We start from the raw sequence: 27,425 nt of genomic DNA on the forward strand, positions 1-27,425 counted from the left end.
TTCAGTCGGGAAGGGCTGTTCTTCTTCTTTAGTAGCAAAATGAATCTTCCTGTCATTCTGTCATTGTTGGGTATGTTTCCATTAATGGCCAAATCAGAAGCAAGTGCTCATGGGCGAAACGTGCAGTATTGCTCAATAAACCACCACCACGAAATTGGGAGCATAGGAGTGGTCGTTGATCAGAGTTCTCGTGTAGGTAAGGAGCAAAAAATAGGCGTGGAGATGGCAGTCCATGACTTCAATCGGGAGTCACATTGTTCGAAGGTGGATTTGCATATTCAAGATTCACAAGGGAACTCAGCTCGAGCAGCTTCTGCTGGTAATATGCTTCCCCAACCAATATAGCCATGTATCAAAAAAAAATTTTCCCGTCATTTCTACGTTGTGTGCCTTGCATCTTATTCCGTTCGTAGCCAGACACTTTTAGTCCCGGCTGGGGCTTCGTATTTTAGTGAGTGGATCTAACCTGACTTGCATGAGTGACAAATAACACACTAATTATGCACTGTGTAGCTAACAATTTTGACTCGCATGAGTGACAAATAACACACTAATTAATTATGCGGAGCAAACTTTTGTAGGTCAAAATGTTTCGCGGTTATCGTTTATGGTCTCGATATGAATCACAAAACTTATGTGCTCTTAAAGAATTTTTTTTCCCTGAGAGGACACAGCACCCAAAAAATTGTGGGCAATTTTCCTTACACTTTTACATAAGAATTAAACTTTACAGCTAATATATACCTTAACTTCACCTTTTATCCTGTGCCTTACCGACCATATAGGGTAGAAGAACGCATTTCTTTACATGTGCGCGCGTGTGCTGGTTTTATAGTCGTTCATTTTCCCTTGTTGTATCACAGTAACAGAGATTGTGAACAAGAAACAAGCGCGTGTCATTATCGGATCGCTTACGTTGCAAGAAGCCGCTCTACTATGGGTACTGGACAAAGTTCCCAAACACATCCCCATCATTTCCACGGCTCAAATGTCTGCCTCTCTTCCACTGTTACCGTCTGATCGATCTTTACCTTTCATCGGGATGAGCACCGACATTAATATCCAGATGCAATGCATTGCGGCTATAGTTGGCCATTTCCGGTGGAGAAAGGTGATAGCAATTTACGAGCATAGCAACAGCTTTTCTGCGGATACTGGGCTTGTCGCGCACCTCTCCGACTCGCTGCGAGCCATTGAGTCTGTTGTCGAACATCACATGGCATTCCATCCGGTGGGTTCAGAGCCAAACCCTAAAGAATTCATCGAAGAACAGTTAAGGAAGCTGAAGGGCAAGAGCGTTAAAGTCTTTACAGTGCTGCAGTCCTCTTTGGAATTTGCTATGGTTCTTTTCGAGAAGGCTAAAGAATTGGGCATGCTGGACAGGGGTTATGTATGGATCGTTTCAGAGGATGTTGCAAGCCTTCTTGACTCTGTTAAGCCGTCCTTTATACTCGAGTATATGCAAGGCATAATTGCATTAAAGACAACTTATTCTGAAACTAGCCATTCGTTCCAAGCATTCGAGCGACGATTTAGAAGAAAGTATAGATCAGAATATCCTGAAGAAGAAAAATTTTCCAGTCCAAGCATATACGCTCTTCGAGCTTATGATTCAACATTGGCCGTCGCCAGGGCATTACAAAATGTGAAAGGAAAGGTAAATTCCAGTGGCTTAGTGGATTCGATTTTGTCCTGTAATTTTGATGGTCTTGCTGGAAAAATAAGCTTCAAGAATGGTGCGTTATTGCAAAATCCCGTGTATCAGGTAGTAAATGTGATAGGAAAAAGCTATAGGCCAGTAGCATTATGGTCACCGGAATTTGGCTTTTCAAAGGCCCCGATTGAACACGATGGCATGGTAACGAATTCTGGCAATGGCTTACGGGAAGATTTGGGTCAAATTTACTGGCCAGGTGCTGAGCTGAAAGTCCCAAAGGGATGGACATTGGGAGAGAGTGGAAAACCCTTGAGGATAGGAGTCCCCGCCAATGGTGCTTTTCATTATTTTGTCAATGTTACTTTTGAGCAAAGCCGAAATGAAACTGCTATTACCGGGTTTTCGATCCAAGTATTTGAAGCTGCAGTCAGCCGCCTACCTTACCACCTGCCCCATGTTTTAGTCCCCCATTATGGATCGTATGACCAATTGGTGTCTGAAGTTCGCAACAAGGTACCATATATTCTAACATGTTTGTTCATCGTTAATTTCTGGATTAAATTTCAGGAGTGTTAAAGATCAGAATTAAATATATTACTCTAGTATTCCTAAAGGGAGTAAAAATATGTTCAACTTTACTAATTATATTGGTAGATTGGAGTTTATAATGAAAATGTAGAACATAAGTAATTACTATGCCATAATTTTGAGTATAGCTATCTCAAGAAAAAAAGTGGCATGCTCTTTTAAATGTTTGATTTACTTGTTAGTTTCTCGAGGTCCTTACCATTTGCCAATAGTTTTAAGCAGATCATTCATAAATACATCAATTATAGAAGACGAAGATAAAAGAAAAAGATCCAATCAATAACGATGTTAATTCTTGCTATTCCCAATAATCATTTTCCCTGGAAAAGTTACTAATAATGATCGATTTCAATGATAAAGAACTTAGATGCAGCGGTGGGTGATATCGGGATAGTGGTGGACCGCTACCGGATTGCCGATTTTACACAGCCCTACCTGGAAACTGGAGTTGTCATGGTAGTCACTGTAAAACCAGACGTCACAAAGACAAGGCTTATGGTTTTAAAAGCATTTGCATTGAAAATGTGGATACTCTTAGCAGCCTTGAGCGTGTTTACTGGTGCTGTCATTTGGTTAAATGAACATGCAAATAACAATCCAGAATTCAGAGGTCCATTCCCTCAAAACATCGGGGCCATGCTTTGGTTTTCTGTTACCATTCTATCATTTGCTCAGAGTAAGTTTCACTGATTACACACCAATCAAACAAGGCTTTTTAATGAAAGAGGACCTTGTAATCTAAGGATACATAGTAACAAATTTTTGACGCCAAATTATCCCTTTACAGGACAATCTATCAGAAGCAATTTGTCACGGCTGGTGCTAGCGACATGGTTGTTTGTGACAGTAGTTGTGACGACATGTTTTACTGCAGCTGTTACTTCATGGATGACTGTTCCAAAGATTGAACCATCTATAGTGGATATCGATTATCTATTAGGGACCGATGCACCTGTTGGATGCAATAACAATTCCTACATCGGTCGTTTCTTGACAAATGTTTTGCATTTCAAGCCTGAAAACGTCAGGCGAATTGGCTCCATTAGCGATTACCCTGAAGCTTTCCAGAGGGGAACCATCAAAGCAGCTTTCTTGGCAGCCCCGCATGCCAAAGTCTTCCTTGCGAAGTATTGCAAAGGCTATACCGAAGCAGGGCCCAAATTCAAACTTGGTGGCTTTGGATTTGTAAGATTAGTATTAAGATCCAGATTCCGGTCAAATTCGTTGTGTTTTAACATACTTATTCCTATATTAACTTATCTTAGCTGGGCTCATAACGATAGTGGTTTTTTTTTTGTGGTCTCAGGTCTTCCAAAAGGGTTCTCCTTTGGCTGATGATCTTTCGGGGGCTATTCTAAATATAACATTGACAGGAACGACCGATCAAATGGAAAAACGCATGCTTTCATCTCTAAACTGCTCTTCATCAGCGGAGGAAGATAATCAAGGCCCTAGTAAAATAGGCACCGAACCTTTCTTTTTTCTTTTCCTAGTATCAGGCAGCCTTCTTGTGGTTGCATTTGTGAATGCAGTTGCACGTCTACTGGAAAGGCATTGCTCGATTTTTGACTCTATACAAGCATCACTGATAAACAGAAGAGCGGTTAGATGGGCATTATTGCTTCTTACTAGATGCTTCACAAAATTTGGAACAAGAAATTTAAGGGTTCCTATCATGCACAGAGATTCAAGAATTTGAGACAAATCTGGAGCCTGATATTTGTCATGATCTAAAACCTTTGTTATTAAAGAATATATAGGTTTTTGTACATGGTCGTCATAAATTATAAGCCAGCTTTGCTCCTGCCCGATTTCAATCATCTTCTTGTTGCATGGTCGATTAAAGAATGTCATGTTTTCAACCTAGCTAACAATGAGTTTTCCGGGGAGGATTCTATTTCACGTTAGCTGGAAATTATTGGAGACTGATCCTCTAATGTTAGTTGCAATGTCCAGTAGTCGTTTTGTGCTGTAAGGCCAGTTGTAGTCCACAATGCACCAAGACAATGAAAGCCTACGAAATCGAAAAGACAAACAGGTGGGAAGAAAAAAAAAAAAAACCAGGATCCTAATCAAGTAAATCGTATTATAGTAGAACGTTAAACTTCATGTTGTCACAGTTTAAATTCTAAATATACGACTAAAATTTTAGAGGTAATCTGAGATATGTATTACCAAAACCTAAAAAAGGATAAATTATTTTTTATCCCCTGTAATTTGATACTTTATCATATAACCCTCTATGGTTTAAAATCTATATAAAACCGCTTTATGATTTGGATTAATGTGTAACTGTTAGTTTTTTCATAATTTTAATAATTACTAGTAAAAAGTCAAAATCAAACTAATAAATTGATATATTTACCCTTTCACTACTTTTTCCTCCAAATACAAAAAAGAAGAAATTGAAATAAAAAAATAGATAAATAGAAATAGAAAATACAATTAAAGATTTGGTTTAAAAACTTATAATTATATTTGTAGTCAATAAAGATTTGGTACTTTTGCTTCTTATTTATTTGTTTTATATTTTCCTTTCATCTTTTTTGTTTCTCATTTATTTATTTTTTATTTTCCTTCCATCTTTTTGTGTTTGGAGACAATTAAGATTTTGTAGACAAAAATATAGGTTTTCAAAATCATTTTTTCTCTTCAAAAAGAGGGAGAGAGAGAGAAGGAAAAAAAAGTAGTGAATAAGTTGAATTTGTCAATTTATTGGTTTAACTTTGACTTTTTAATATTAACTGTTAGTTTTAACGGAAAAATGAAAACTAACGGTGATATTTTAAGCCAAACTTACATATAAATTTTAAAATCATATGGAGGTCATGTGTGATAAAGCATCAAATCCAAAATAAAAATTCCAAGGTTGAATAATTCTGTATCACCTGTGTCTAGGACTCTGGTGTCCAAATACAAATTCGTGCAGCCATTACTAGTACCAATATTCAATGCACACCCAATGTGTATACAATAATATATATATATATATATATATATATATGATATTTATGGTCATATATATCAAATAAAATGTTTATTATTGAAGCAAACTTTAATCTTTTAAATATTTTTCATAAAATAATTTTATATTGGTAGTTGTAATGTTTAGGAGTAGTTATGTTAAAAACATATACTTAAAAGTAAAAATAATCATGGATAGTTATAGATACTTAAAGTAAAAATAGTTTTTACAAGACAAAAAAGAAAGTTCATAAACTGAAGATAGATATTAATCCTAGTATTTACCCCAAGCCCCTTCCTTAAGCTTTATATAGAGTATAGAATAGATAATTATTTCAACTCTTCTCATATCCTATATTTCTTTCTTTTTATTATTTACTTAAGTGGTGACTCTTATAAGGCAGACTACAATTTAAGTAAACGGTCTGGAATGGCCTGTATGCCTAATGTATGAGAGCGGTGCTCCAGCTATTCGGCGATAAAGATGTCCACGTATAAATTGTTGATGTAGTTTTCGTACAATGATTTCTTTTTTCCAAAATTAATTCATAACAATAACAATGTGTCATGTGATTAGACTACGAATTTCAAATTACTGAAAAAGTCTTATTTGCTATTTCTCAAGGCAATTCAATCACCAAGATATAATGAAAGTGAAGGACCCACAGCAACTATGGAATGTCCTAAACAATTGACCCGTTTGCCAAGTACACTTTTCCACCAAAATCTTTATTAATCTTTTTTTTTAATGAAATGTTTGAAATTCACAACTTTCTATTTAAAATTACAATTCCTTCCACCTTATTATCCAACCCAACTCTCCCCTTGTCTATTGTTTTGATTGTAAGTTTTTTTTTTTTTTTTTTTGGACAAGCAAGTTCAAATTATGATAAATCAAATGGGGCTAGATTACTTGCTAAGCTCAAAACTTAAAACATTAACGAAATTCCCTTTTTATTTTTGGCATTCTATGATGCTCGATTCATGTTGTTTTTTTAGATGAGCTAGTATTAATCAAACAAACTCAACTACACCTAAAGATTTTAAAAGAAAAACAATTAATCAATTATTTAGATGGGGATGTCTTGGATTAATCAACTCTAACTTTTATGTATTTAGTAGAACTGTTAATCGAATCGGGTAGCTCGCAAGTCGAGCTCGGCCCGGTTCGATAAGGGCTCGACTTGGCTCGTTTATTGAGAGAAACGAGCCGAGCTCGAGTTTAACTTGATGCTCGTTTAATAGACGAGTCGAGCTGCTCGACTCGTTTAAACTCGACAGGCTCGAATAGTAGGGGTATTAGCGTTATTTCATTGTATATTTGATACTCTACAAGCTCGAGTTCGAACTCGAAACTACTATAAATAGTAGGGGTATTAGTGTCAATTTTATTGTGTATTTGATATTCTAGAGGCTCGACAGGCTCGAGTTCGAACTCGATAGCTCGACTCAATTTTAAACTCGAGTTCGAGTTCGAACTCGAGTTTTCTATCGATCACATCGACTTGATCTCGAATAATTTGTGAAGCTCGAATTACTAATCGAGCGAGCTCGAGCTGGCTCGATTAGGGGTTCGAGTCGAGCTCGATTATCACATGCTGGAGCTCGGCTCGGCTGGTTAACAGCTATAGTACTATTTAGGCAGCTGTTGTCCAATGATTCGTAACACCATTCCTTTAATACAGTACAACGAACTAGAGGCTAGAGCCAAAAAAAAACAAAAAGGCAAACGCTTTTCTGTTACGTAAGTCCTCGTTATACTCCTTGTTTGGACACATAAAAATTTTGCGATATATAAATATCTTAAAATTGTATATAAAAAATATTTAATAGAAATAGCGTATACAAATAAAGTATTTAATATAAATTCAACTTTTAACGTATACAATAATTGAATAAAATCGCACAAAAAACAATTATACTAAATTCTTGTCCGTCGGTGGAAAACCATTCAACACCCAGCAACACTCGGCTTCTCCTTGTTAGTCTTGGTCTCACCGCCAGTAGAAATCTCCTTGTCATGGCGTTGCGACTAATATAACACACGAGAAAAGACCGCATATGAATTTTGAAGTACCACGCATAATCTTCTTTTCTTTCAATGAGTGATGTATTTTGGATCTTTTTTTTTAAATTCAATCAAGTCTTCAGACCAAATCAACTAGTAATTAATTAGGCATGTGTTCTGACTAAACATTTTTTTCCCTTAGTTAAATAGATTTTTTTTTTTTAAATTTAAGTCAATAATTGCACTTGGGGACATAAGTTTGTGCTTTTTTTTTTTAATGAGATTCAATTTAGGCAGGATTGACTAAATAGGAGTCACACAACAATTTATAGTTTGGTAACATATCACTGATTAAATTAAGATGTTTTTTCCTTAACAAAAAATGAGAATAGATAATTAAATGTAATTATTAAGTGATCGAGTTTTTGTAACTATGTCGTATCATTAATAACTAACACGAAGTTATTAATTGATTAATTATACCGTGTCATCAACAACACAAAGTTATTATTTGCTTGGCAATTATTCATGCATCACAAAGAGCTAATATATACTAAGGTTGCGTTTGGATTGCATTTTCCATGGATTTTTCGTTGGAAAATTACTGTAGCGATTTGATGTATGTGAGGTAAAAAGGTGATAGGAAAATGTGTTCACGGAAAACAAGGCCATTTTTCGGTGGGAAATGGCAATCCAAACAAGCCCTAAGATTGTTAAGATCTTAGAGTTGTGAATGTGTATTTTAATATATTTTGTTTTTGTATTAATCCCACACTACGTCGATTAGTGTTATAATTTTATATAGACTTTATTATATATTTGTGTGTATCAAAGCTCAGAATATTCATGGAATTAATTTCAATTTTATCAAACACAGATGTGAGTAACATATTTTAAATTGATCAAGTTGTTTTATAACATACTCTAGGAAAAACATTACAACATTTGTACCCCAAGTTATCAAAATATCCGATTAGTTTATAAAAATATTAAAATGTGATGATCCCACTAAAATCAAGACCGACTTGCAAAGTTTGAATAGTATGATCGCAAGATTATGGAGACAAGATATTTTAACTACTTTGCCTGCCATTATCTAAGGCCGCAATTTTTTTCTATTAATCAAAATCTCACGAAGAATTTTCCTGTTTGCATCATGAATGATGACATGACCCAGCTCATTCTTTTCCAGTCTTCTTGACTTCTTCTCACTACCTCTGGCCGAGTAAACGACCGAAAACATTTATCAAAAACCTAAAATAATTTTTTTTTTTTTGCAACGAGTACTCATTAAATAGTCGTTAACGTACCTTAACCACATTCTAATATATTACATGAATGAATATATGTAATAATAATTACTAGACTATGTTATATTTATATTTTTCTTGGACGTAATTTTATATTTTTAAAAAATCTAACACTCAAATAATTGATCAATAAATAAGTACTTATTGGACACTCGTTCAACCCAACCCAACCCAACCCAACAATTCTATTCCTTTTGTACCAAACAAACAACAGAGAGAGAGAGAGAGAGAGAGAGAGGAAACAAGGGAAAAAAAAAAGGTGAAATAGAAAAACCGTTCTACTACAGCTTCATCTCCTCTCTTTCCTGTACACGACTGCGCATAGCCCCCGCCAGCAAATCCAGAGCTGTACAAAAACCTGCGGCAGGCCCCAACAGCTCAACCTCAACTCAGCTCTCACCTGATCTCTCCTCGGGACTCTCTCTGCTTTTTCTCTCTCTCTCTCTCTTCTGTACTTTTTGAATTTCTTTTTTCTCACTTATTAAACTGTTGCCTCGAACTTCTCCCGCAACCCTCTCCTTCTCCTTCTTCTTAACTGTCAAGTTTCCATACAGTAAATTTTATTCACTTCTTCCGCTACTTGTCCAAGTCTCCCTCAACCTCATTAATGGAACCTTCCAATAATTGATTTAATTAATTACTATATATATATATATATATATATATATATACTCTACTATATGTTTACATGAGATTTGGATCTACCGGAACTCGCTGTTTTGGTAGAATACTTTTTGCTGCGAAAACAAGAAAGAAATTTGTGAAATTAGCAGAGTAGTATAATGGAAGGCGGTGGTGACGGAACTGTAAAACTAGGAAATCTCACGACCATGAAGCCGGCGGAGCTCGATCGAGCTTTCAACTTAGAGCCGGACGTGTTTGTTTCCTCGCCTGTCACTCGGCAGAAAGCTGCCGCCGCCAAACAATTTATCGAGAATCATTATAAAAACTATCTGCAAGGCCTCCAGGATCGCAAGGACAGGTTCGCTTATCTCTCTTTTCTGTAACTATAATTGTTAGTGCACTAAATACACTGGAAAAGATGTTTGAATTTAGATGCGCACATTTTTGTGTGTGTGTGTGTGTATATATATATTATATAATTTTGTTTTTTAAAATAAAGGAGGAGAGCGCTGCAGAGGAAGGCGGAGGAGGCTAATGTATCGAGCGAGGAGCAAGAGGAGATGCTGAGGAACTTGGAAAGGAGAGAAACGGAATATATGAGATCGCAGAGGCACAAGGTTGGGATTGATGACTTTGAGCAGATGACTATAATCGGTAGAGGTGCTTTTGGTGAGGTAAATGTGTTAACTACATAGAAAACAAATACACATGTGGCTCCAATTTCGCTATTTATTTTCACATTTTTTGCTGATTCTTATTTGATTTTTAGTCATTAAATGCATGCTATATTCTTTTTCTGTTTATTCCCTACTATGAATGAAGTTCCTTAAGCTTGATTCTAACGGTTTTGCTGTAGAATCAATCTCCTACGTAACTGCCTTGACATGGATTCGAAATGCTTTTTATCAAGTTTGTGAAATCAATACGAAGGATTGATGGAGAATGTAATTATATAATTTGATAGACGAGCGAGCACAACGTAGGATCTTTCTCCCTTGAATTTCAGCATCTATCGTATCTAATTGAACATGTTCATTTTTCAGCAATGACAGTGAAAAATACAACCTGTCTTCTTTTCAGGTTTTATTACTCTGCTTTACATGATCATTTTTTTTTCCTTTTTTTGTTTTTCACATAGGGCACGCTGAATAAAGGAAGTTGTGTTCTGATAACGAAACTAGATTGACCATGAGAAGTTACCTTTGCTGTCATTGATACATTTTGTAGATTGACCTTTGCTGTCATAGATTGTTTTTCATTTAATGTGCAAAATCTTAGGTGCCGAAAAGGTCAAATTCAGGGCCGCCGAAAGCCAACAAGAACTCATGAATATGTGCCCAAAAGTTCAAAGTCGTATTCTAGTCATGTGTATTGATTACGTGGAACTTCCTTCATGGCTTTTTGCAAATTCGATTCGGCATTTAAGGAGTTTATTTACTGATATTATTGTTGTTTTCGTTTTGGTAAAGTTTTGCCCAGGAAAGAAAGGTTCTTTATTTCTCTTTCTGTAAGGTATCTAGGTCTTTCGAAGATAGAAGCGCTTATAAGGCTACCCTTGTGTACTAGAGGGATGGAGAAGTTCATGCCACATAAGATCCTACTAAATTAGTATCGCTTCTTGCTTACCCTGCTATGATGCAAAATGTCAGAAATTTGCATTACATTGGACCACTTATCTATGCATTGCTTTGATACTAAGAGTTCAAGCATGCTTGTTGGTATGCAGGTTAGATTGTGTCGTGCTAAAAATACAGGAGAAATATATGCCATGAAGAAATTAAGGAAGTCTGATATGCTCAGTCGGGGACAGGTGAGACCTTGCTAATTGAAAACACAGTAAACATATTCGGTTGTTTTCCTTCTAGATCTTATGGTATCTACCTCATAATTGCAGTTGGTTAATATTAGGAGTTATTAAGATTTTAAGAGACATGTACGTGACTCTCAATTGAGAAAGAAAATTAGCCAAACTTAAAAGCAAAAGCCAAGGTTATAAGAAGAGAATAGTAGTTACAAAATTGATATAGTAATAGGGAACAGTTTATATATTTGATTGGCCAAATGGAAATTCTGAATGCAATAGCTATATGCATGGAGGAGGGGAAAAAGATGATTAAATTCTTGACTTTCATATTCTAAAAGGTATACCGAGTATAAGTACCTGTGTTCTTGCTAATTTTTTCACTCCATTCCAGGTTGAGCATGTTCGCTCTGAGAGGAATTTGCTTGTAGAGGTTGACAGTCGGTGCATAGTAAAACTTTTTTATTCTTTCCAAGATTCAGATTTTTTGTACCTTATCATGGAGTATTTACCTGGTGGGGACATCATGACCTTACTGATGAGAGAGGATATTCTTTCCGAAGATGTTGCCAGATTCTACATTGCTGAAAGTATTCTTGCTATACATTCAATTCATCAACACAATTATGTACATAGGTACCAATAGATGTGATTGCAGTGTACTTCTATGAATTTCATATTACCTTGTGTATTGGAGAGTGTAGCATCTCTTTTTGAATATGTGAGTACATATGACTATTCCTCAAATCAATTTTGAAACATAGACTTGGACCGTATAGGTAGTGCCAAGTCTTTCTTTCCTCAGAATTCAAGTGCCAAACTGTCCATATGTTGACCCTTTAAGGTCTGATGGCATCCAAATTAAGTGGAAATTCTTAGTTACTTGTAAGTTTTGTAGCATGACTTGATGTATCATGTCCAATAGCTTCTCCATAATTGAAGTATTTTTCCACTTTTTGCATAATTTGGTATTACAGAGGTATTATTGATGCTGCAACGAGTTGAAAATATTTTGATGCTCAGATTTAAACTCTGGAGTTACAGATTTGTGTTGAATATCTTAACGTAGTTGAAACATGCTTGACAATGAACTTATCTTTGGTCTTATTTAGATTTCTGTGCATAATACACGTCTACGATTTGATATTTACTTGAAATACTTATTCGTTTAGGGATATAAAACCAGATAACCTAATATTGGACAAAAATGGTCATCTGAAGCTTTCCGACTTTGGCTTGTGTAAGCCCCTGCATAACAAATATTCTTCAATCCTTTTGGAAGATGAGGACTTGTCAATTCAGGAGTCTCCAAGTGAGCATGATGGCGACTCAGAAAGTAGTAGAGCTCCTTGGTTAATGCCAAAAGAACAGTTACAACAATGGAAGCGTAACCGCCGAGCCTTGGTATTCACTCCCAACTTTACTTTTGTCTCTTAGTTGCTTAGTTGCAATGTCTAGTTTAATGACTTAAGTTTGACCCTTGTTTTATTTATCCACCAGTCATGCATTGATCCAATTTATGCAATGGCAATGTAACATAATTTGCAGGCATATTCTACTGTTGGGACACTGGATTATATGGCACCTGAGGTTTTGTTGAAAAAAGGATATGGACTAGAGTGCGACTGGTGGTCACTGGGGGCTATCATGTATGAGATGCTAGTGGGCTATCCTCCCTTCTGTTCCGATGATCCAAGAATTGCATGCCGTAAGGTACCCAAATGGTCATTCTGTTAATTGAGCCCTGGGAGGGGTGAGGATAATGAAAATTAAATTTATGATTCTTAGCTCAATTGACATTGACACTTAGTTTATTTGGAATTTCTGAATATTAATGTCTTGCTGGCCTTTTTGTGAAATACATAATACTTTCCTAAATTGGTCAAGATTCTTACTGTTATTTTCAATTTATGATAGGGATAAAATGAATTAAGGACGTTATGTGACCCTTGAGTTATATCTTATTTAGTGTTGCTAACTTTCGTTGAATACTTCATTTTTTTCCCCTTATCAGATAATAAATTGGAGGACTTGCTTGAAGTTCCCTGAAGAACCAAAAATATCAGATGAGGCAAAGGATCTCATCTGTCATTTATTATGCGATGTAGATACAAGGTTAGGGACCCGAGGAGTGGAAGAAATAAAGGTATATCTGCATTTATTAGCAATTCCCATACATGATCTGTCGTGGGGAGTTTTTTTATCACTTTATTAAATAAGTGCCCAGTTCCAGAGTTTTAAGATGCTCATAACTATTAGGACGAGATTCCTTGTAATGACAAAGGTTTTACTCTGGATTAGCATTAATGCATTTATTATCTAAAACCTTATACATAATTACCAATATGTTTTCAGGCACATCCATGGTTTAGAGGCGTCCAATGGGACCAGCTTTATGAGATGGAAGCTGTGTACAAGCCAAGAGTAAATGGAGAATTAGACACACAGAACTTTGAGAAGTTTGCTGAAGTGAGTATTTCAGTTATTGCGTAATAGCTTTTTGGATAAAAAATTGGAGAAAGTTAATGGCGTTACTGAAGAGGTTCAGCTGAATTTTGATAACCATCTTTAACGACCCCAGGAATTGGGCAATCCCTGGACCTGTTTTTGCACCACCTCTTTGAGCCTAGAACTTATAGTATGAGATTGTAGATTGCAAACCGGACTTACTGTTCTGCTCCAGAAAAAGAAAAAAGTGAATACCATCTTGCACCTTTTTTTTACCTTTGTGCCCCCTTACCTAGCCTGCTCCTTTCTTGGTTTCTCTCTTCCACATTGGGACTTTGGTCTGAGAACATGATTATTTTACCAAGTTAGAAAGGCTCTTGCCATTTCCTTACATTACTCTAGTACCTCATTTCCAGATACCTGCAGAAGTTGTCAGAGTTGCTATTACCATTTGTCAGTTGATATTGACATCTGAGTCATATGAAGCGTCTGACATTGTGGCATGTTTTGTTTCTCAACAGGTGGGAGATGCACCATCAACAGGACCAATAGTAGGACCTTGGCGGAAGGTTGCTTTTCTATTTTAAGTTTTGTGGTCTGATGAAATTTTTCATTGATATGTCTCGTTTCCTTAAATGAAAAGGGAATAAGGGTTCATATTTGATGCAGTTGGGATCATGAATTTGGAGCAAAATTTAAACAATTCGCAGGATAAGCATGACTGTGTTTTGATTTTGGAATGGTATCTTGTTTATTCTTGCAGATGTTGACATCAAAAGATGCCAATTTCATTGGATTTACTTTCAAGAAGTCTGACGCCCTAAAATCTCTGGGCACTTCAGGTATGCTACTTCTTGTTTGTGTGGGTGTTGTGCCATCATAAATCGGGCTTGAAGCTCTCACCTTACCAACTTGTCACAGCTGATGGCTGTTGGTCATGGCTACTACCAATTCCTGACAAGGAAATGATTGTTTCTGATTCATGGTCTTCATACGACTATGAAAATGTGTTTTATTATGAAATGTTGCTGTGAAAATTCGAGGAGAGCTATTAACAAGCTACTTCCTGACTGCCTGAGACATTGAAACAGAAAGAAGCTGGAAAAGTACTTGTCCTTAGTATATTAAAAAAAAATAAACTATTTTGGGCCCTCACTTTATTGAATGAACTCTCTCCTAAATCCCTAGCATTTTAGCTGGTGTCTTGCATGATATTTATTCTGTCATTGTCATGAAAAATGACTTGTTTTACTATCCAGTGAAGTGAATTTAAGTTAGCAACTGAACTATTACTTGCTGTTTTCATCCTAATTAAATGATCAGTTTGTGAATTTAGCCGTCATAAATGTTTACTATCATCACAAACTTGAGTTATGAATCAGTAAAGTAGCATTTTCTTGTGCATTTTCTCTTACAAATTCTTGTATCCATTTATAATTTTCTTATCATGGAAAGTTCCTGTTTGTTATGTAGGTGTAGTAACAAGGTCAAGTGCATCTTCAAAGCCTCCATCCTTAGTCTCATTATTTGGTATGGTGACCTTTCTGGTTCTACATTTACATAACAAGTGCCTTTTTTCTTTGTTTATTTTTGAAATGGGATTTGGTTGATCATCAATTCTGTGCCTTCATATGGTGATGAGAGACTGATAAGAAAAAAAAAATCATCTTGGTTGCTTTTAAATGGAAACCATATGATTCCAACCTAAAATTCAATTGCAGATGGAATGCAGTTGAATGCAAAATTGCTCCTGTGTTGATGACTAAGTTCTAGGGTGTTCTGTACTGTCTATAACACAGCATTCACACTTTTTATGGATAATTTGCATTGCTATTTCAAATAGGTTACCTGAACTCGAATTTTCATGCCCTTACCAATTTCTCTGTCTGTATGATTTTGTGTTTGTCTGTGTAGCTACTAGGTTTTCATATGTTCTGAAAGATGCTTGTCATCATGAGCGTATAACCATTCTGGGAGCGGAAAAGTTTTCCTGATATTGCCAATTTGTCTTGGTCTTCCGTAATGATTTAGATCAACTTTTCTAGTAGTGTAGGAGGAAACTGTTAAGGAAGCAATGGTTACTCATGGTAAGAGTGAGCTTAACAGAATGCTGCAAAACGGGAGTCTGATATATCTAATCATAAAAAGTTGCACGTGATTTTTATAGCAATCATTCCTCCTACAATTCTGCTTTTTAAAAAGCGATGATTTCCTTCCATTACCTTACTCAAATTTTCTTTTAACAATTTTCTTCATGCCAGCTATCCATTTAAAGGAGAATTGGACGTTTAATTCCTTGTGTTAATTGTTGTGAGAGTGCAGCATTGGTCTGTCTGTGTTGTCTTTACTCCATAGTTGCTTAGAAGAAGCTTTCGAGTAGCTACTGTATTAAGTCTCTAAAGCCAGGTACTTTACACGACTCATGCAGGGAAGGTAGACCTCCAAGAGACAATAGCAGAAGATGAACCAAAACAAGAATGATAAAAAGTTTTTTCTCCTTATGCCTTCTACAAGCATCTTGTTCTAGGAGTTATTCTTGTAGCTCGACAGCTAATTGCTTTACCAAGAAGAGAATAAATACTCAGCTAAAGAGCTGATACGATTTTGAGATGTGCCTTTCTGTTCTTCCCCTCCCTGATGTGTATATACGAATGCTAATGTACAGCCTTAAAAGTATTATATCAAGTTTAATTCCGTCAATGCTACCATGGCGAAATTTGATTTTCAAATAAATGGTTAAAAATAGAAGGCTACTTGTATGTTGGTCTTGCTCCTACAGCTGATGATGTCAACAGGGATTAGTATTGCTTCATTTGCAATCTTTTTTAAAAAAAAGAGATGTTTTTTCTTGTAGGCACTGGTTCCATAACAAAACAGGGATAATGGAATCCTTTCCTGTTCATATTCTTTCTAGATTATATTGGAAGGCGGTAACGGTACCCAGAATCTGAAGCGTAACCCTGAAAATCAAGAAAAGAAACGGAGAACACAAAAGCTCAGCCTGGGCTGGATACATCTGAGATGGATTATTGTCTTTGCACCCTCAAGAAAAAGCTGAACAGGTGATGGGGAGTTATCATGATGGGATAGATATTTTAGCCGTTCATAGTCTATTATACATCAAAGGGATGAGATATGCTCACCGATATTTATCGAGTGTATGCTTGAAAGGTGAAAGAGGGAAGATTTTCCTTTTCTTTCTTGGGAAAACTTCACGTCATAGATAGATGATGTACACCACTAGCCGCAAATGCCGCAAGGCAGAGTCAAGGCAGGATTATTCCATTCCATTCCAAAGGAAAAAAGGGTTTCATATTCGTAATCATGTCCTCATTTTCATGCCCCAGTCCCAACCCCCAACCCCACCAATGCGTAGACGTAATCAACTTCTTTAATAATTTCTCAACTTGGTAATAAATGAGCATTCCTCAGTAACAGCTCAAATGCGGTTGGGTGCAACTGCAGGCCTCATGGCATCAACCTAACAACACGTATGATGATGCTCACCGCTCCCATACCATGCCTGGTGGTAAGCTGGTATGGTACGTAGCACAGACTTAAAGAAAAAGACACTGCATCTGACGGTTAATCGATGAGTACTATTTATTATTAGGGATAATATTGGAAACCTTCTCTGAGGTTTGTTTTAATATCACTTAGTACCTCTGTGATTTTAAAAATATCAATTACTTCCCTTATTGTTATTCGTATTATAAAATCATTAAATTTTCTAAACTTCCCTTCTTCTCTTTGTGCTAAACAATAATACTTTGAAGCAATTTTTTTTTTCACTCCATTAAAAACTACCACCTAAAAATAATCTTAAATACTGCTACCACGTCGCAAAGTCATAACTCCTAAACGTATAAATTTGAAAAACAGAAAAGATACTTGTAAAAAAATACATTAGCACCTGTTCAACTTTATATGATCAAAACTATGAACCCTATTTCTTTTAATCTCTTATCAATCCATGACCCAAGTCTTGAAGTTGTACTAAATTGCTATAAAAATCAAATCAAAATAATTAAAGAAATCGTACTTCATTTTACCACAATCACTTAAAAGAAGAAGATAAACAAAATTCAGTTTACAATAAGTTACAAAAAGAAAAAAGAAGTAGTCATTCAAACAAATGGACAAGATAGAATGTTAGAGAAAAGGGTAAGAGAAGAGAGTGACTTATATTTCTTTTTGTTTAAGTTTTTGAGCTTCATTTATTTGATATGTATGTATGAAGGTAAGGGTCTCTATAGTCATTTTGCAATTATCAAGAGAGGTAAGTGATATTTTTAAAACTTCAAGAGTGTTTAATGCTATTAGTAAAAATCACAAGAGAGGCTTCTAATATTATCACTATTTTCTCCAATCCTATAGCAAAAGAATTGATAATATCTACAATCATAACCTTTGTACAAATTTTAGGTGTGAATTGTAAAATCCATTCATAAATTTGAAGTGCATCTTTGATAAGTAAATCTCTTGTACTCCACCACTCTTTTATATTTGACTAAACTAATAAATATACTCTTGAACTATTATTAAGATTATAGCACCATCCACTCTACAATCTCTCTCTGTGTGTCTCATTTTGTTTCTGTAACCACTAATCACTGATCGCTGCTGTCAGTCATCTTTGCCAATGCACACCGATCTTAAAACTTTGAAAATCTTGGCAATCCAAGATTCCAACCCACGGTTGCATATTCTATTCCCCTTTTCTTGAAATAGGCAAATTAGTGAGTTTTACAGTAGTTTTGGGTTTGGTATAAGGGTTGGGCTCAATGTTGTTAAATTAGGACCGAATAGCGACTCGACGAAATTATTGGATTAGGGGTCAATTGGTTAGATCAATCAGAGCGTTCTAAAAAATTCACTGACATCAAATTGATTTCATAATTATTTTATATTTTTATAAGTTTCAAAATATTAAAATTAAGTTTTTGGTTATATTTAATTAACCATAAAAATTATTTAAAAAATATTAGACTTGCAATCAAATATACACCCAAAAATTATGTATAAAAATGTAAATTCATGGCTAAAATATGTCAATTTTGCAAAACTACTTGAAAAACTAAATTAAGAAAAATTAATGCAAATTGGAATCACTGATACTAAATTGATAAAATGATAAAGATAAAAATTTATTAATTTAGAAATCATTTAGGAAAACGAGTAATTTTGATAATTACACTAAGTGGGTGGCAATTTTTTATTCCTATTAATAAATGAAAATATTACAATTTAGATAACTTAAATTATGCTTGGAAAAAATATTTAAGAAAGTTTGAGAAATGGACCAACCAGTCGAAACCAGGTTATTGATTTAGCTGGTTTGACAGTTTTAATTGAGTTTTGACCAAAGTAATTTTATGCTACAAACCAACTCGGGAAGAAGGCTGGTTCACGATCGGATTGCCCGATCTAGCTTGGATCTAACAACACTAGTTGGCCTAGTGCTATTTATTCACGACATAGTCTGGTACAAAACATGTCCGTATAAATTGATCATTTTTTCACAAACAAGTTTTTTTAAATGCGATGCTATAATAACACACTTCAAAACGCATTTTAAAAAACACCTAATTCATACAAATTTCAAATACAACTAACAAAATAAATAAGTAAATAAATAAAACTCTACTGCCTCTATCCTTTTTCACCCACCACCACCCTCTCCTCCTCCATCGCCACTGCCATCTCTCTCTTTTCCCTTTCTCTCCCTTCACTCCCTCCCTCCCTCTTTCTCTCCTTCCCTCCCTCTTTCTCTCCTTCCCTCCCCTCCTTCCTTTTCTTCTTTCTCCCCCATTTTGGTTGTGATTAGTGTGACTAGATTTCGACATGAACTAGAGAGAGAAAAAGGGAGGGAGGGAGGGGGTTGCGGGGGAGGGGAAGAAAGGAAAAGGAAGAGGAAGAAGGAAGAAAGAGGAACAAGAGGGAGAAGAGAGCAGGGAGAAGGGGAGGGCGGTGGTGATGGTGCTGTGGAAGAGGGAGGAGAGGAGAGGGTGATGGGTGGTGAATTTTTTTTTGAAAAAAATTTTAAAAATACCTCACTAAAATTTTAAATTTTAAAAATACCTTAAATACATTCTCAAGAACGCCCCAAAAACATCTAACCATTTATAGTATAAATTTTTTTTTATACACATCACTACAATTAGAATGTTTGAATAATTGAATTATTTCATATAATATTTTGCTTGCATCATAAACACATTTTCTAACTCACTTTTTTATATTTCCAACTACTTTTTTACCTCACATACATCACATTATAATTATAAGGATTCTAATAATTATTTTAAATAATACTCTGTCCAAACACAAAATTTTTGGAAATACCAAACATACCCCTAAAAATACATGACCCGGACGGAGCCAATTTGAAGAGCAGGATAAACGAAGGGTAGCCTCACAAGTGTTTCGGGCATACTAGTCAGCTTGGTCAATATACAAGCCATGGGATTTCTGAGAGTGCTAATACGATCATATTGACCCCATTTGATTTGGCTCAAGTTATCATTAGAGCCCAAGACATCCTCGAAAACCAGGCATGTTAATTGTCGAACAATTGTCGAAAACCAGGCATTTAAAGTTCTCGGTACAAAAGATTACAAGTTGTCAAGAATTGTACGACGAGGCCGTGCAGACAAAATTGAAATTAATCCCGGACGGCGACGGTTCAAATGTTGTGCTGCTGCGCAGTCAATCCTCCTACTGGTGACCCAAGATATTTGTGAGCTGAGACTGAGAGTCCAAGATATTTTTTGGGGTGGAACAGTGAATTTAGCCGTACGAGAAAGAAAAATATCTTGCATCTGACCCTTGTCCTTGCTTTTTCCAATTTTCCATCCTCCTCCGCCTGCCTGGCTTCCTGGCTACTCACTCATTCCCCGAATTCGCGGCTGACGTGGACATCAACTTCGGCTGGACAAGTGTAAAAGTGCGACAACTGGGCTACTCTTTTTGGGTCCCAAATTCCTCTTTCTTTCCATCAACAAAAACCGACCCATTTGGTTTGTTCATGATACTAGTGAATATATAGTAAATCGTTCCAGAAACCAACCTAATCCAGAGAACGGCTTCTTTTACATGATTTTTTTTTTTTTTTTGCCCTTTTTCGTTTTCTAAGTCTGGTGCTACGAGTGAACAATTCTGGGGATTTGTCTCTTTTGTTTTCCTAAATTTGGGTACGGATTCCAGAAAGATATCTATAGGAACATGCAAAGCTTAAATGGTTCTTCATCAAGGCCAGAAATGGACCGAACGGGGTCGCTATTGTCGGAGCTGAGCGTTGAAAAAGAAAAACATCCCTCGAATTCTGATGATACAACCTCAACTTTGCTGGTATTTACCTCTCCTTCCTTTTTTTTTTTTTTTTTTTTTTGGACTTGAGTTTTCAGGTATAATTTCTGGAGAAGTATGTAGCTTCCTTTCTGGTATCTTGGGCATGAGGGATAGTTGGGTCTAGTTTATTCAGCTCATTTCTTGAACAAATTTTGTTTTTTTTGGGGTGCTTTTCCATGGATTTTTACACACTTTAGCTACTATTGCCTTTTTTCCTTAATTCCTTTGTCATCTGTAATTATTTTTCAAGATTTAATTGTCAGTTGAAGGATTCTATCTGTTTGGTGATCCAAAATCAAAGCTGGTGGTATCTAATTTGTCATACGCTCATAGGTAAAAGAATCTATTTTGGGAGGTTTCAAAAGGCGGTGGAGTTTCTCTACTTCTACCTTGTTTTTGGGTTACTAGTCTAAGTGACTTCTTCGATCAGCAGAATAAAGATTATGAATTAAAGAGACAAGGAACAAGAAATTAATTTTTGAACGGATTGGAGCTGATGAGCCTTTAGTTTAAATTCCTATTTTGTTCTGATTCAGTTTATTGCATTCAGGAATCTCAAGAAACAGAATCAGAATCCACACAGTGGACAGACGAGAAACACAGCTTGTATCTTAATTCGATGGAGGCCTCATTTGTTAACCAGTTGTATGATTCGTTGGATACATTGGGTGGTTTCTCCCAACAAGAATCCTTGTCAGAACCTAAAAACTGGGGGCAAATGAATGATGGTGTTGCTACTCCTTCTGGCCAGGTTTGATCAAATAACTCGTTAATGATTGCTAGCTGCATTAGCAGTTCGGAATATCTACGTTATTCTTTGAAATGTGATCATTGACATTGCTATTGCTTTTTTTTTTTTTTTTTGGTCTTAAAAATTAGTTCAAGGTTTTCAAAGATGGCTCTTGGGCAAGAGTCAATTTCAGCAATTACAGGAGAGAAATGGCACGACCAAAGCAAGCACAGAAATCTGACCCTGTTTTCGCAAATCCCTGGATTCAACATTACAGGTCCTCGTGCAGGCACCAAACCAGAACCTTCCAAGGACAAGCTCCTGTATCTACTACTGCCAATCCAACTGCGTTTCCGTTTGGCTGCCAAGATTCTATGGGCAGCAATACAGGTATATTACCATCTTAGTTTGGTCCAGTTTTCAAAAGCTCTAACTCCTTCACAGTGAGTGCTGCACTGCTGCTATTTTGTTTACATTGAATAGAGTTTACAGCCTCTTTTGTTAATAGAGACTGATTCCATTTTGTTTGCTAACTGGTATGGTCAAGGTTAATGTGTCTAAAACAGAAGTTTAACTTCACTATATCATAAACCATTTTTGGAGGTGGAAAGTTGAATGCCAATATTGCTATATTTATTCAAAATTAAAAAGATATCTTGCTACTTGATAACCAAAGGACGAATTGTAGTTGCTTGTTTCAACTATATCTGCCAACTTAGACAGTCTGTGATTGTGTTGTTTTCAGAGATGACTGATCAAAACTTTGCTGACGAGGATTCTGAAGAAGAGAAGAAAAGCAGAAAACGCCGCCAAAAATGCAGAAAAATGTCAGCAGCCACCGCTTCATCCAATGATCAAGTACATCCCATACTAAAGTCTTGCAAGATGAAAATCAAAAATCAGATTTTCTGACAACTATAAAGGTCTATAAATTCACTGTGCAGGTCGTGCCTCATGGAAAGTTATCTCTTATAGATGATCATTCCAAGGTTCATAGTTCCCAAAAAGAGTAGGGACTTGGATAGAGAACGCAATCAACTACGAGAATTGACATTTTTGTGATTGTAATTTACAACTCGTATTTTTCAGTTGATTCTAATTAGTAGTTTGACTACAGATGTAAACCTCAAACCCAGTGCTGAGGAGAGAAGGAAGATTGTCAAACCAGTATATGGCATGAGGCTTAGCCTGAGTTCTGCATAAGGGACTAGAGGAATGTCAAGGAGATGCAAGGGCCATGGATCATTCTGACACTGCCACAAATCAAAACAAGCCCCTGAAGACTCTCCATAAGATTTAAGCCCGTCTTTGCATGGAATCATGAACTACAATTTTATGGTGCTATGATGTCTGACATAACTTCATTTATTTATTGTTTGATTAATTTCATCCAGCTGCTTTGACGTTTTAGTGTATGCTTGCCTTTTGTCTTTGTAAAATCAGAAGAAGAAACATTGTACAGATTTTGGGAAAATGTCTCTTCAGTCTCTGTGATGTTCTCTGTTTTAGTTGAGAGTGTGCCTTTTGTATAGAGATACTTGAGAGCGCAGGTATATCGCCAACTTTCTATAAAACTTGCAGTAATATTGACAGGGAAATTATTCTAAATAATATTTCGCTTACATCATAAATATATTTTTCAACCCACCTTTTTTTATATTTTCAATTACCTTTTTATTTCACATACATTACATCATAAAAAGTGTTACAGTAATTATTCCAAATAATATTTCGAATAATATTCTATCCAAACACTCTTATAATTATAATATTGGGTTTGTTTGGATACCATTATTATTATTCCAAATAATATTTTGCTTGCATCATAAACACATTTTCCAACTCACCTTCTTATATTTCAAATCAACTTTTTATCTCACATACATCACATCACAAAAAGCGCTATAGTAATTATTTCAAAAAACACTCTATCCAAATATTAACTCCAAATAATAATAAATATTTGTAGGATCCCGACAGTGTAATAATTTTTTTTTTTTTTTTACATTAACATCTATGGATGTATGTCACAACATTTGTATGACTTAAATTTCAAAATTAAATTCATGTCACGTAACAAAATTGTATTAAAAAAAATGCTCATTTTTGTATTGTTGGTGCTACATGCATTGGTACAAAATGGTCGAATAGGAGTCTAACCGTTTTTCTTAAAATTCGCTATGTGAAGAAACCTGTACAAGGAAATGGCAGTGGAGTAGCAACCTGTATTGTATCAAAGAAAGGGCGGCTGACTTAGAAATGTTACTATTGTATATGATGATTTTTCGAGACGTACATTTGGACAAACTTAGAAATATGACCAAACCAAGCTTACCCACCGCTGTGCTGTCTGAAAAGTTGCCCAATTTCCCAGCGGGTCAGCGGCCCAACCCAACACACGATTGTATCGCAAAATTTGCCGATTGCTTTCTCCCCCTTTCTTGCGTTTCCTCCCTTTCTGCTTCTGCATCATAGAATTCTCTCTTCAAATTTTTCTTCCCTATTTTTTTCTTCTGAATTTTCGATTTTGACAGTAAATTCTTGCCGAAATTGATTACATATTTTTGTCCTTCAAGTTTAATTACATTAGGTCTAGTATATCGAAATCGATGAAGGCGACCGATTTAGCTAGGTTTTTCAGTTGCTGAATATTATGCCATAAAATTGAAACAATGCCGTGGTCTGGGATGACGACGAAGGCCGTAGGGCGGTGTTTGGCAACCCGTCGAGATGTATCTCGACCGTTTATAAGACGCGGATATTCCAAAACTAGTGCGCGATTGGGGAAGTTGTTTCAGATTCGAGGATTCAACAGCTTTGCTGGCTTTAATCCATATTCTCCAGCTAATAATCGGACGATTTCGGGTTCGTATCAACACAGCAATGCGTGTTTAGGATTTAGGAGCTTGTGCAATTGTGGTCATTGCAATGGCGTCAGTCTTTCGCAAAGGAGAGGATTTTTGGGGTGTGGTGATGGTGAAGAAGGGAGTATGTTATCCAAAGTCTATGAAGAACGCCGCGTTTTAGGGTAAGGTTTTGATTCTTTTTCATCTTTGATCTTCTTCTCTCTCACCCCCTTTTTTCTTCCATCTTATTTGTTTGGTTATGCTGAAATGCGGTTAAACTCTTGATTGATTTGTTAGCTGTGTCTTAGTTCGTTCGTGAAGCTCAGTTGTTTGAGAAAGATTGTTCATTTTATTTTAGCTGCGGTAGACCTTAGCATCACAGAGCGGTTATGTAACGGGGCAGTTCTGATCATCTAAAGTGGTGTAGATTTCATTTCTGCCTTAGATATTCGTGTTGCGTTTTTTCATGCTATAACTATCACATTAATTTCGGCATTTTTATCATTTTTGGGATAATTGGCTGCCAGAAAGTTTTGAGGTTTCATGTTGGATTTAGTTTCGTCATGCTTTCATCTATCCTGTGGTTGATCCTGTACTTTGTGACTTTTTCATCTAGTTTTACGTAAGTTGCATCCTGCGAGCTGAGCAAAAGTAAATTCATTCTGGTGGAAGAAGGACAATGACTGAGACGTACAGCCTATTCTTATGGAATGAGCTTTGATTGGCTTGCAGCACTATGCTGTTCAATCAAATTCTTACGAGTGCTATTACAGTTTTTTTCCATCTTCATATATCCTTATGTCCTAACTGTCTAGTTGCACTGCATTGAATTTTTTTCCATTTCATGCATTTGTTTTTCTTTTGTGTCATTATGTCAGAATTTGATCTTGCCCACATTTTTCTTATGAGGATCATATGATTTGTGCACTGACTTGTATTTTCTAAATACTGTTAGATACTCTCCAGAGCAGTTATTTGCTGTTGTTGCTGCTGTTGACTTGTATGAAGATTTCCTTCCATGGTGTCAACGATCAGAAATAGTTCGGCGCAATCCAGATGGATCTTTTGATGCAGAGCTAGAAATTGGTTTTAAGTTTCTTATTGAAAGTTATATGTCCCATGTTGAGTTGACCAAGCCAAGATATATAAAGGTATGAAAATTTCTTATAGTGAATGTCTTGGTTTTGGAAGTTTCAGTTTTCGGTATGCCTTATTCTAATGTTAACAGGTACAGACATAAGTGCTTTCTGTGCTTGTATCGGAGATATTTTGGTATTCCCATTTATGGAACTGGTCTGGTACGACACATTAGTGATTGACATGAGTGGAATAATCTAAGTTAGCTGGGATCATAGTGGCTTGTGAAATAGTCTTTGGTCCCTTTACCTTAATGAAACATTGATAAATAGGATGCAGGTCATCTTCAAAATGTTCAAAGTGTAGTGTCAGTGTGACTGTTATAATTACTTATATACTGTCCTGAACTGGAGATTTCAACTTGTGAAAAGCAGCTCCATATAAATCTAAATATTTTCTTGACCTCATATGAACAGTAGGCCGTATGGCATCTTAAATACATCTTTTTGTTGTTATCTAATCCAAAACAAGGAAAAAAGTCAACCATAATGTTAAGCCGAGGCTAATTTGTCAAATGGGGTGCAATGAGTTCTATGATTGGCTTTTGGTTTAGAAGTTTGCTGCATTTATTATGTTTTGCTTTGCATGTCTTAGGAATTTTTACTGTACTTTGTGATGTTCATCGTGTCCTGAGCATCTTTTCAGACTTTCAGTTGATGAGATTTTAACATCTCGTACATTTTACTTGCAGACTACTGCATCTCAAAGTGCTCTTTTCGATCATCTGATAAACATCTGGGAATTCAATCCCGGGCCTGTTCCAGGAACTTGTAACCTTTATTTCTTGGTTGATTTTAAGTTTCAGTCTCCATTTTATCGACAGGTATGCTTCCTTTATGGAGTTAACTACTCTTGGCAAGATTGAAATTACATGTGAAACTTTGGAGGAGTTTATCTTCTCATTGGTTTAAATTATGTCCATAAAATCTGGGTTTGGTATCTGGTTAGTTTCCATGGTTGTTCTTGATAATCCGTGTTTAATGAGTATTGAAAGGGAAATTTTACGGGTGCAATGACATTAAAACTTTCAAAACAAGCAATTTTTCTTTGAACTTTTGTGTTATTCAGTAAATAATGGAGATATTGCTCTAAAGAAGTTGCAGAAATTCATGACTTATATCATAAGCTGGAGGTTTGAGTTTGGAATACCTTTTCTTATTTTCCTTCTGCTTGACAGATGGCAAACATGTTCTTTAAGGAGGTGGTGTCTCGACTAGTTGGTTCCTTTAATGACCGTTGCCGTTTGATATATGGACCTGGGGTCCAAGTTCTTGAAAATTCTTATGAACAGAGGGCCTGAGAGTGTCCATTTACTCCAAACTCAGGCCAAAATGATGATGCTTTCTGCGTTTTAAGCATATGACAACCAGTGCCTTTTCTTTGCTCTGGCGGGTAAAATTTGAAGGATGGGAAAGGTGTTAATTGGACCTGGTACTATTGCCCCTTGTTCGATTAAACTAGCCAACTTGCTCATACGACATCAGGGTATAGGGTAATTATCTGAACCGTGCCATTTGTTATAGACATGCATCAGATTAAATTCTTGAACGTAGTTGTATCTGGTTGATCTTAACTTAGTTGTCATTGCTTCAGCTAGAGGATTTCCTGTCCGCTTTCTGTTATTAGTCTCTTTGTTGTGCAGCCAAGCAAAAGGAAACGAGAAAATTCTGGCCCTTTCTTTTTTTTGAACTTTTGTGCCGTCAGTTTGTACTTACCATTGAATTGTAGGTTTCCACTCAGAAACGAGTTCATTCTCCTTTTTACCTCGTTAACACAGAAACGAACACCTGTGGATTTTTGTATGGGCCTAATAACGACTTGAAAATTACTGTGTGTGGCCTGCCTATTCAATAGCGAGCCCAAGACACTATGGTTTCAGCATGTACCCACGGAGTTGCGCTTCATAGCATCGGACCACCAATTGTTTTTCAAAGTCCAGCGTCGATGTCCAGGACAATGGTC

At 36.1% G+C, this 27,425-nt stretch overlaps 4 protein-coding genes across 9 annotated transcripts; all 4 read left to right on the forward strand.

Moving 5' to 3' along the window:
* On the forward strand, positions 1-4,014 carry LOC113711859 (glutamate receptor 2.7-like). The gene is made up of 5 exons (XM_072066723.1): positions 1-319; positions 864-2,170; positions 2,606-2,921; positions 3,033-3,430; positions 3,552-4,014. The coding sequence occupies exons 1-5, from the start codon at positions 40-42 to the stop codon at positions 3,942-3,944; spliced, it is 2,694 nt and encodes an 897-aa protein (XP_071922824.1). The 5' UTR covers positions 1-39; the 3' UTR covers positions 3,945-4,014.
* Positions 4,015-8,818: 4,804 nt separating this feature from the next.
* Positions 8,819-16,722, forward strand: LOC113712186 (uncharacterized). Of its 3 annotated transcripts, none has more exons than XM_072067640.1 (12): positions 8,819-9,509; positions 9,651-9,825; positions 10,878-10,961; positions 11,347-11,588; positions 12,125-12,356; positions 12,501-12,665; positions 12,967-13,098; positions 13,308-13,421; positions 13,922-13,969; positions 14,164-14,242; positions 14,874-14,930; positions 16,315-16,722. In XM_072067640.1, the coding sequence occupies exons 1-12, from the start codon at positions 9,310-9,312 to the stop codon at positions 16,332-16,334; spliced, it is 1,548 nt and encodes a 515-aa protein (XP_071923741.1). In that variant the 5' UTR covers positions 8,819-9,309; the 3' UTR covers positions 16,335-16,722. The 3 variants fall into 3 exon arrangements, with proteins under 3 accessions (XP_071923741.1, XP_027091294.2, XP_027091295.2); XM_027235493.2 differs by lacking the exon at positions 16,315-16,722 and adding an exon at positions 15,807-16,100 and having other exon boundaries at positions 9,186-9,509; XM_027235494.2 differs by lacking the exon at positions 16,315-16,722 and adding an exon at positions 15,829-16,100 and having other exon boundaries at positions 9,187-9,509.
* A 3,651-nt stretch (positions 16,723-20,373) lies between these two features.
* LOC113712187 (cold-regulated protein 27) lies at positions 20,374-22,969 on the forward strand. 4 transcript variants are annotated; one of them, XM_027235497.2, is made up of 6 exons: positions 20,374-20,750; positions 21,301-21,501; positions 21,630-21,870; positions 22,226-22,338; positions 22,425-22,469; positions 22,598-22,969. In XM_027235497.2, the coding sequence occupies exons 1-6, from the start codon at positions 20,625-20,627 to the stop codon at positions 22,601-22,603; spliced, it is 732 nt and encodes a 243-aa protein (XP_027091298.2). In that variant the 5' UTR covers positions 20,374-20,624; the 3' UTR covers positions 22,604-22,969. The 4 variants fall into 4 exon arrangements, with proteins under 4 accessions (XP_027091298.2, XP_027091296.2, XP_027091299.2 ...); XM_027235495.2 differs by having other exon boundaries at positions 20,476-20,750; positions 22,425-22,489; XM_027235498.2 differs by lacking the exon at positions 22,425-22,469 and having other exon boundaries at positions 20,476-20,750.
* Positions 22,970-23,923: 954 nt separating this feature from the next.
* Positions 23,924-27,243, forward strand: LOC113712583 (uncharacterized). The gene is made up of 4 exons (XM_072067641.1): positions 23,924-24,508; positions 25,282-25,477; positions 26,155-26,286; positions 26,641-27,243. The coding sequence occupies exons 1-4, from the start codon at positions 24,153-24,155 to the stop codon at positions 26,761-26,763; spliced, it is 807 nt and encodes a 268-aa protein (XP_071923742.1). The 5' UTR covers positions 23,924-24,152; the 3' UTR covers positions 26,764-27,243.
* The last annotated feature ends 182 nt before the right edge of the window (positions 27,244-27,425 follow it).

Source organism: Coffea arabica, chromosome 10e (genome assembly GCF_036785885.1).
Source record: "Coffea arabica cultivar ET-39 chromosome 10e, Coffea Arabica ET-39 HiFi, whole genome shotgun sequence".
Taxonomy (NCBI): domain Eukaryota; kingdom Viridiplantae; phylum Streptophyta; class Magnoliopsida; order Gentianales; family Rubiaceae; genus Coffea; species Coffea arabica.

What these genes read in the sequence shown, in the direction of transcription:
- LOC113711859 (XM_072066723.1), top strand. Translation starts at nt 40, where the DNA reads ATGAATCTTCCTGTCATTCTGTCATTGTTGGGTATGTTTCCATTAATG. An exon ending in CATTCTATCATTTGCTCAGA is followed by an intron (nt 2,922 to 3,032) that starts GTAAGTTTCACT and finishes ATCCCTTTACAG; the next exon opens with GACAATCTATCAGAAGCAAT. An exon ending in AACTTGGTGGCTTTGGATTT is followed by an intron (nt 3,431 to 3,551) that starts GTAAGATTAGTA and finishes TTGTGGTCTCAG; the next exon opens with GTCTTCCAAAAGGGTTCTCC.
- LOC113712583 (XM_072067641.1), top strand. Translation starts at nt 24,153, where the DNA reads ATGCCGTGGTCTGGGATGACGACGAAGGCCGTAGGGCGGTGTTTGGCA. An exon ending in CCAAGCCAAGATATATAAAG is followed by an intron (nt 25,478 to 26,154) that starts GTATGAAAATTT and finishes TTTTACTTGCAG; the next exon opens with ACTACTGCATCTCAAAGTGC. An exon ending in AGTCTCCATTTTATCGACAG is followed by an intron (nt 26,287 to 26,640) that starts GTATGCTTCCTT and finishes TCTGCTTGACAG; the next exon opens with ATGGCAAACATGTTCTTTAA.
- LOC113712187 (XM_027235495.2), top strand. Translation starts at nt 20,625, where the DNA reads ATGCAAAGCTTAAATGGTTCTTCATCAAGGCCAGAAATGGACCGAACG. An exon ending in CCGCTTCATCCAATGATCAA is followed by an intron (nt 22,339 to 22,424) that starts GTACATCCCATA and finishes TTCACTGTGCAG; the next exon opens with GTCGTGCCTCATGGAAAGTT. An exon ending in GTTCATAGTTCCCAAAAAGA is followed by an intron (nt 22,490 to 22,597) that starts GTAGGGACTTGG and finishes GTTTGACTACAG; the next exon opens with ATGTAAACCTCAAACCCAGT.
- LOC113712186 (XM_027235493.2), top strand. Translation starts at nt 9,310, where the DNA reads ATGGAAGGCGGTGGTGACGGAACTGTAAAACTAGGAAATCTCACGACC. An exon ending in AGCGTAACCGCCGAGCCTTG is followed by an intron (nt 12,357 to 12,500) that starts GTATTCACTCCC and finishes CATAATTTGCAG; the next exon opens with GCATATTCTACTGTTGGGAC. An exon ending in ATCCTTAGTCTCATTATTTG is followed by an intron (nt 14,931 to 15,806) that starts GTATGGTGACCT and finishes CTCTAAAGCCAG; the next exon opens with GTACTTTACACGACTCATGC.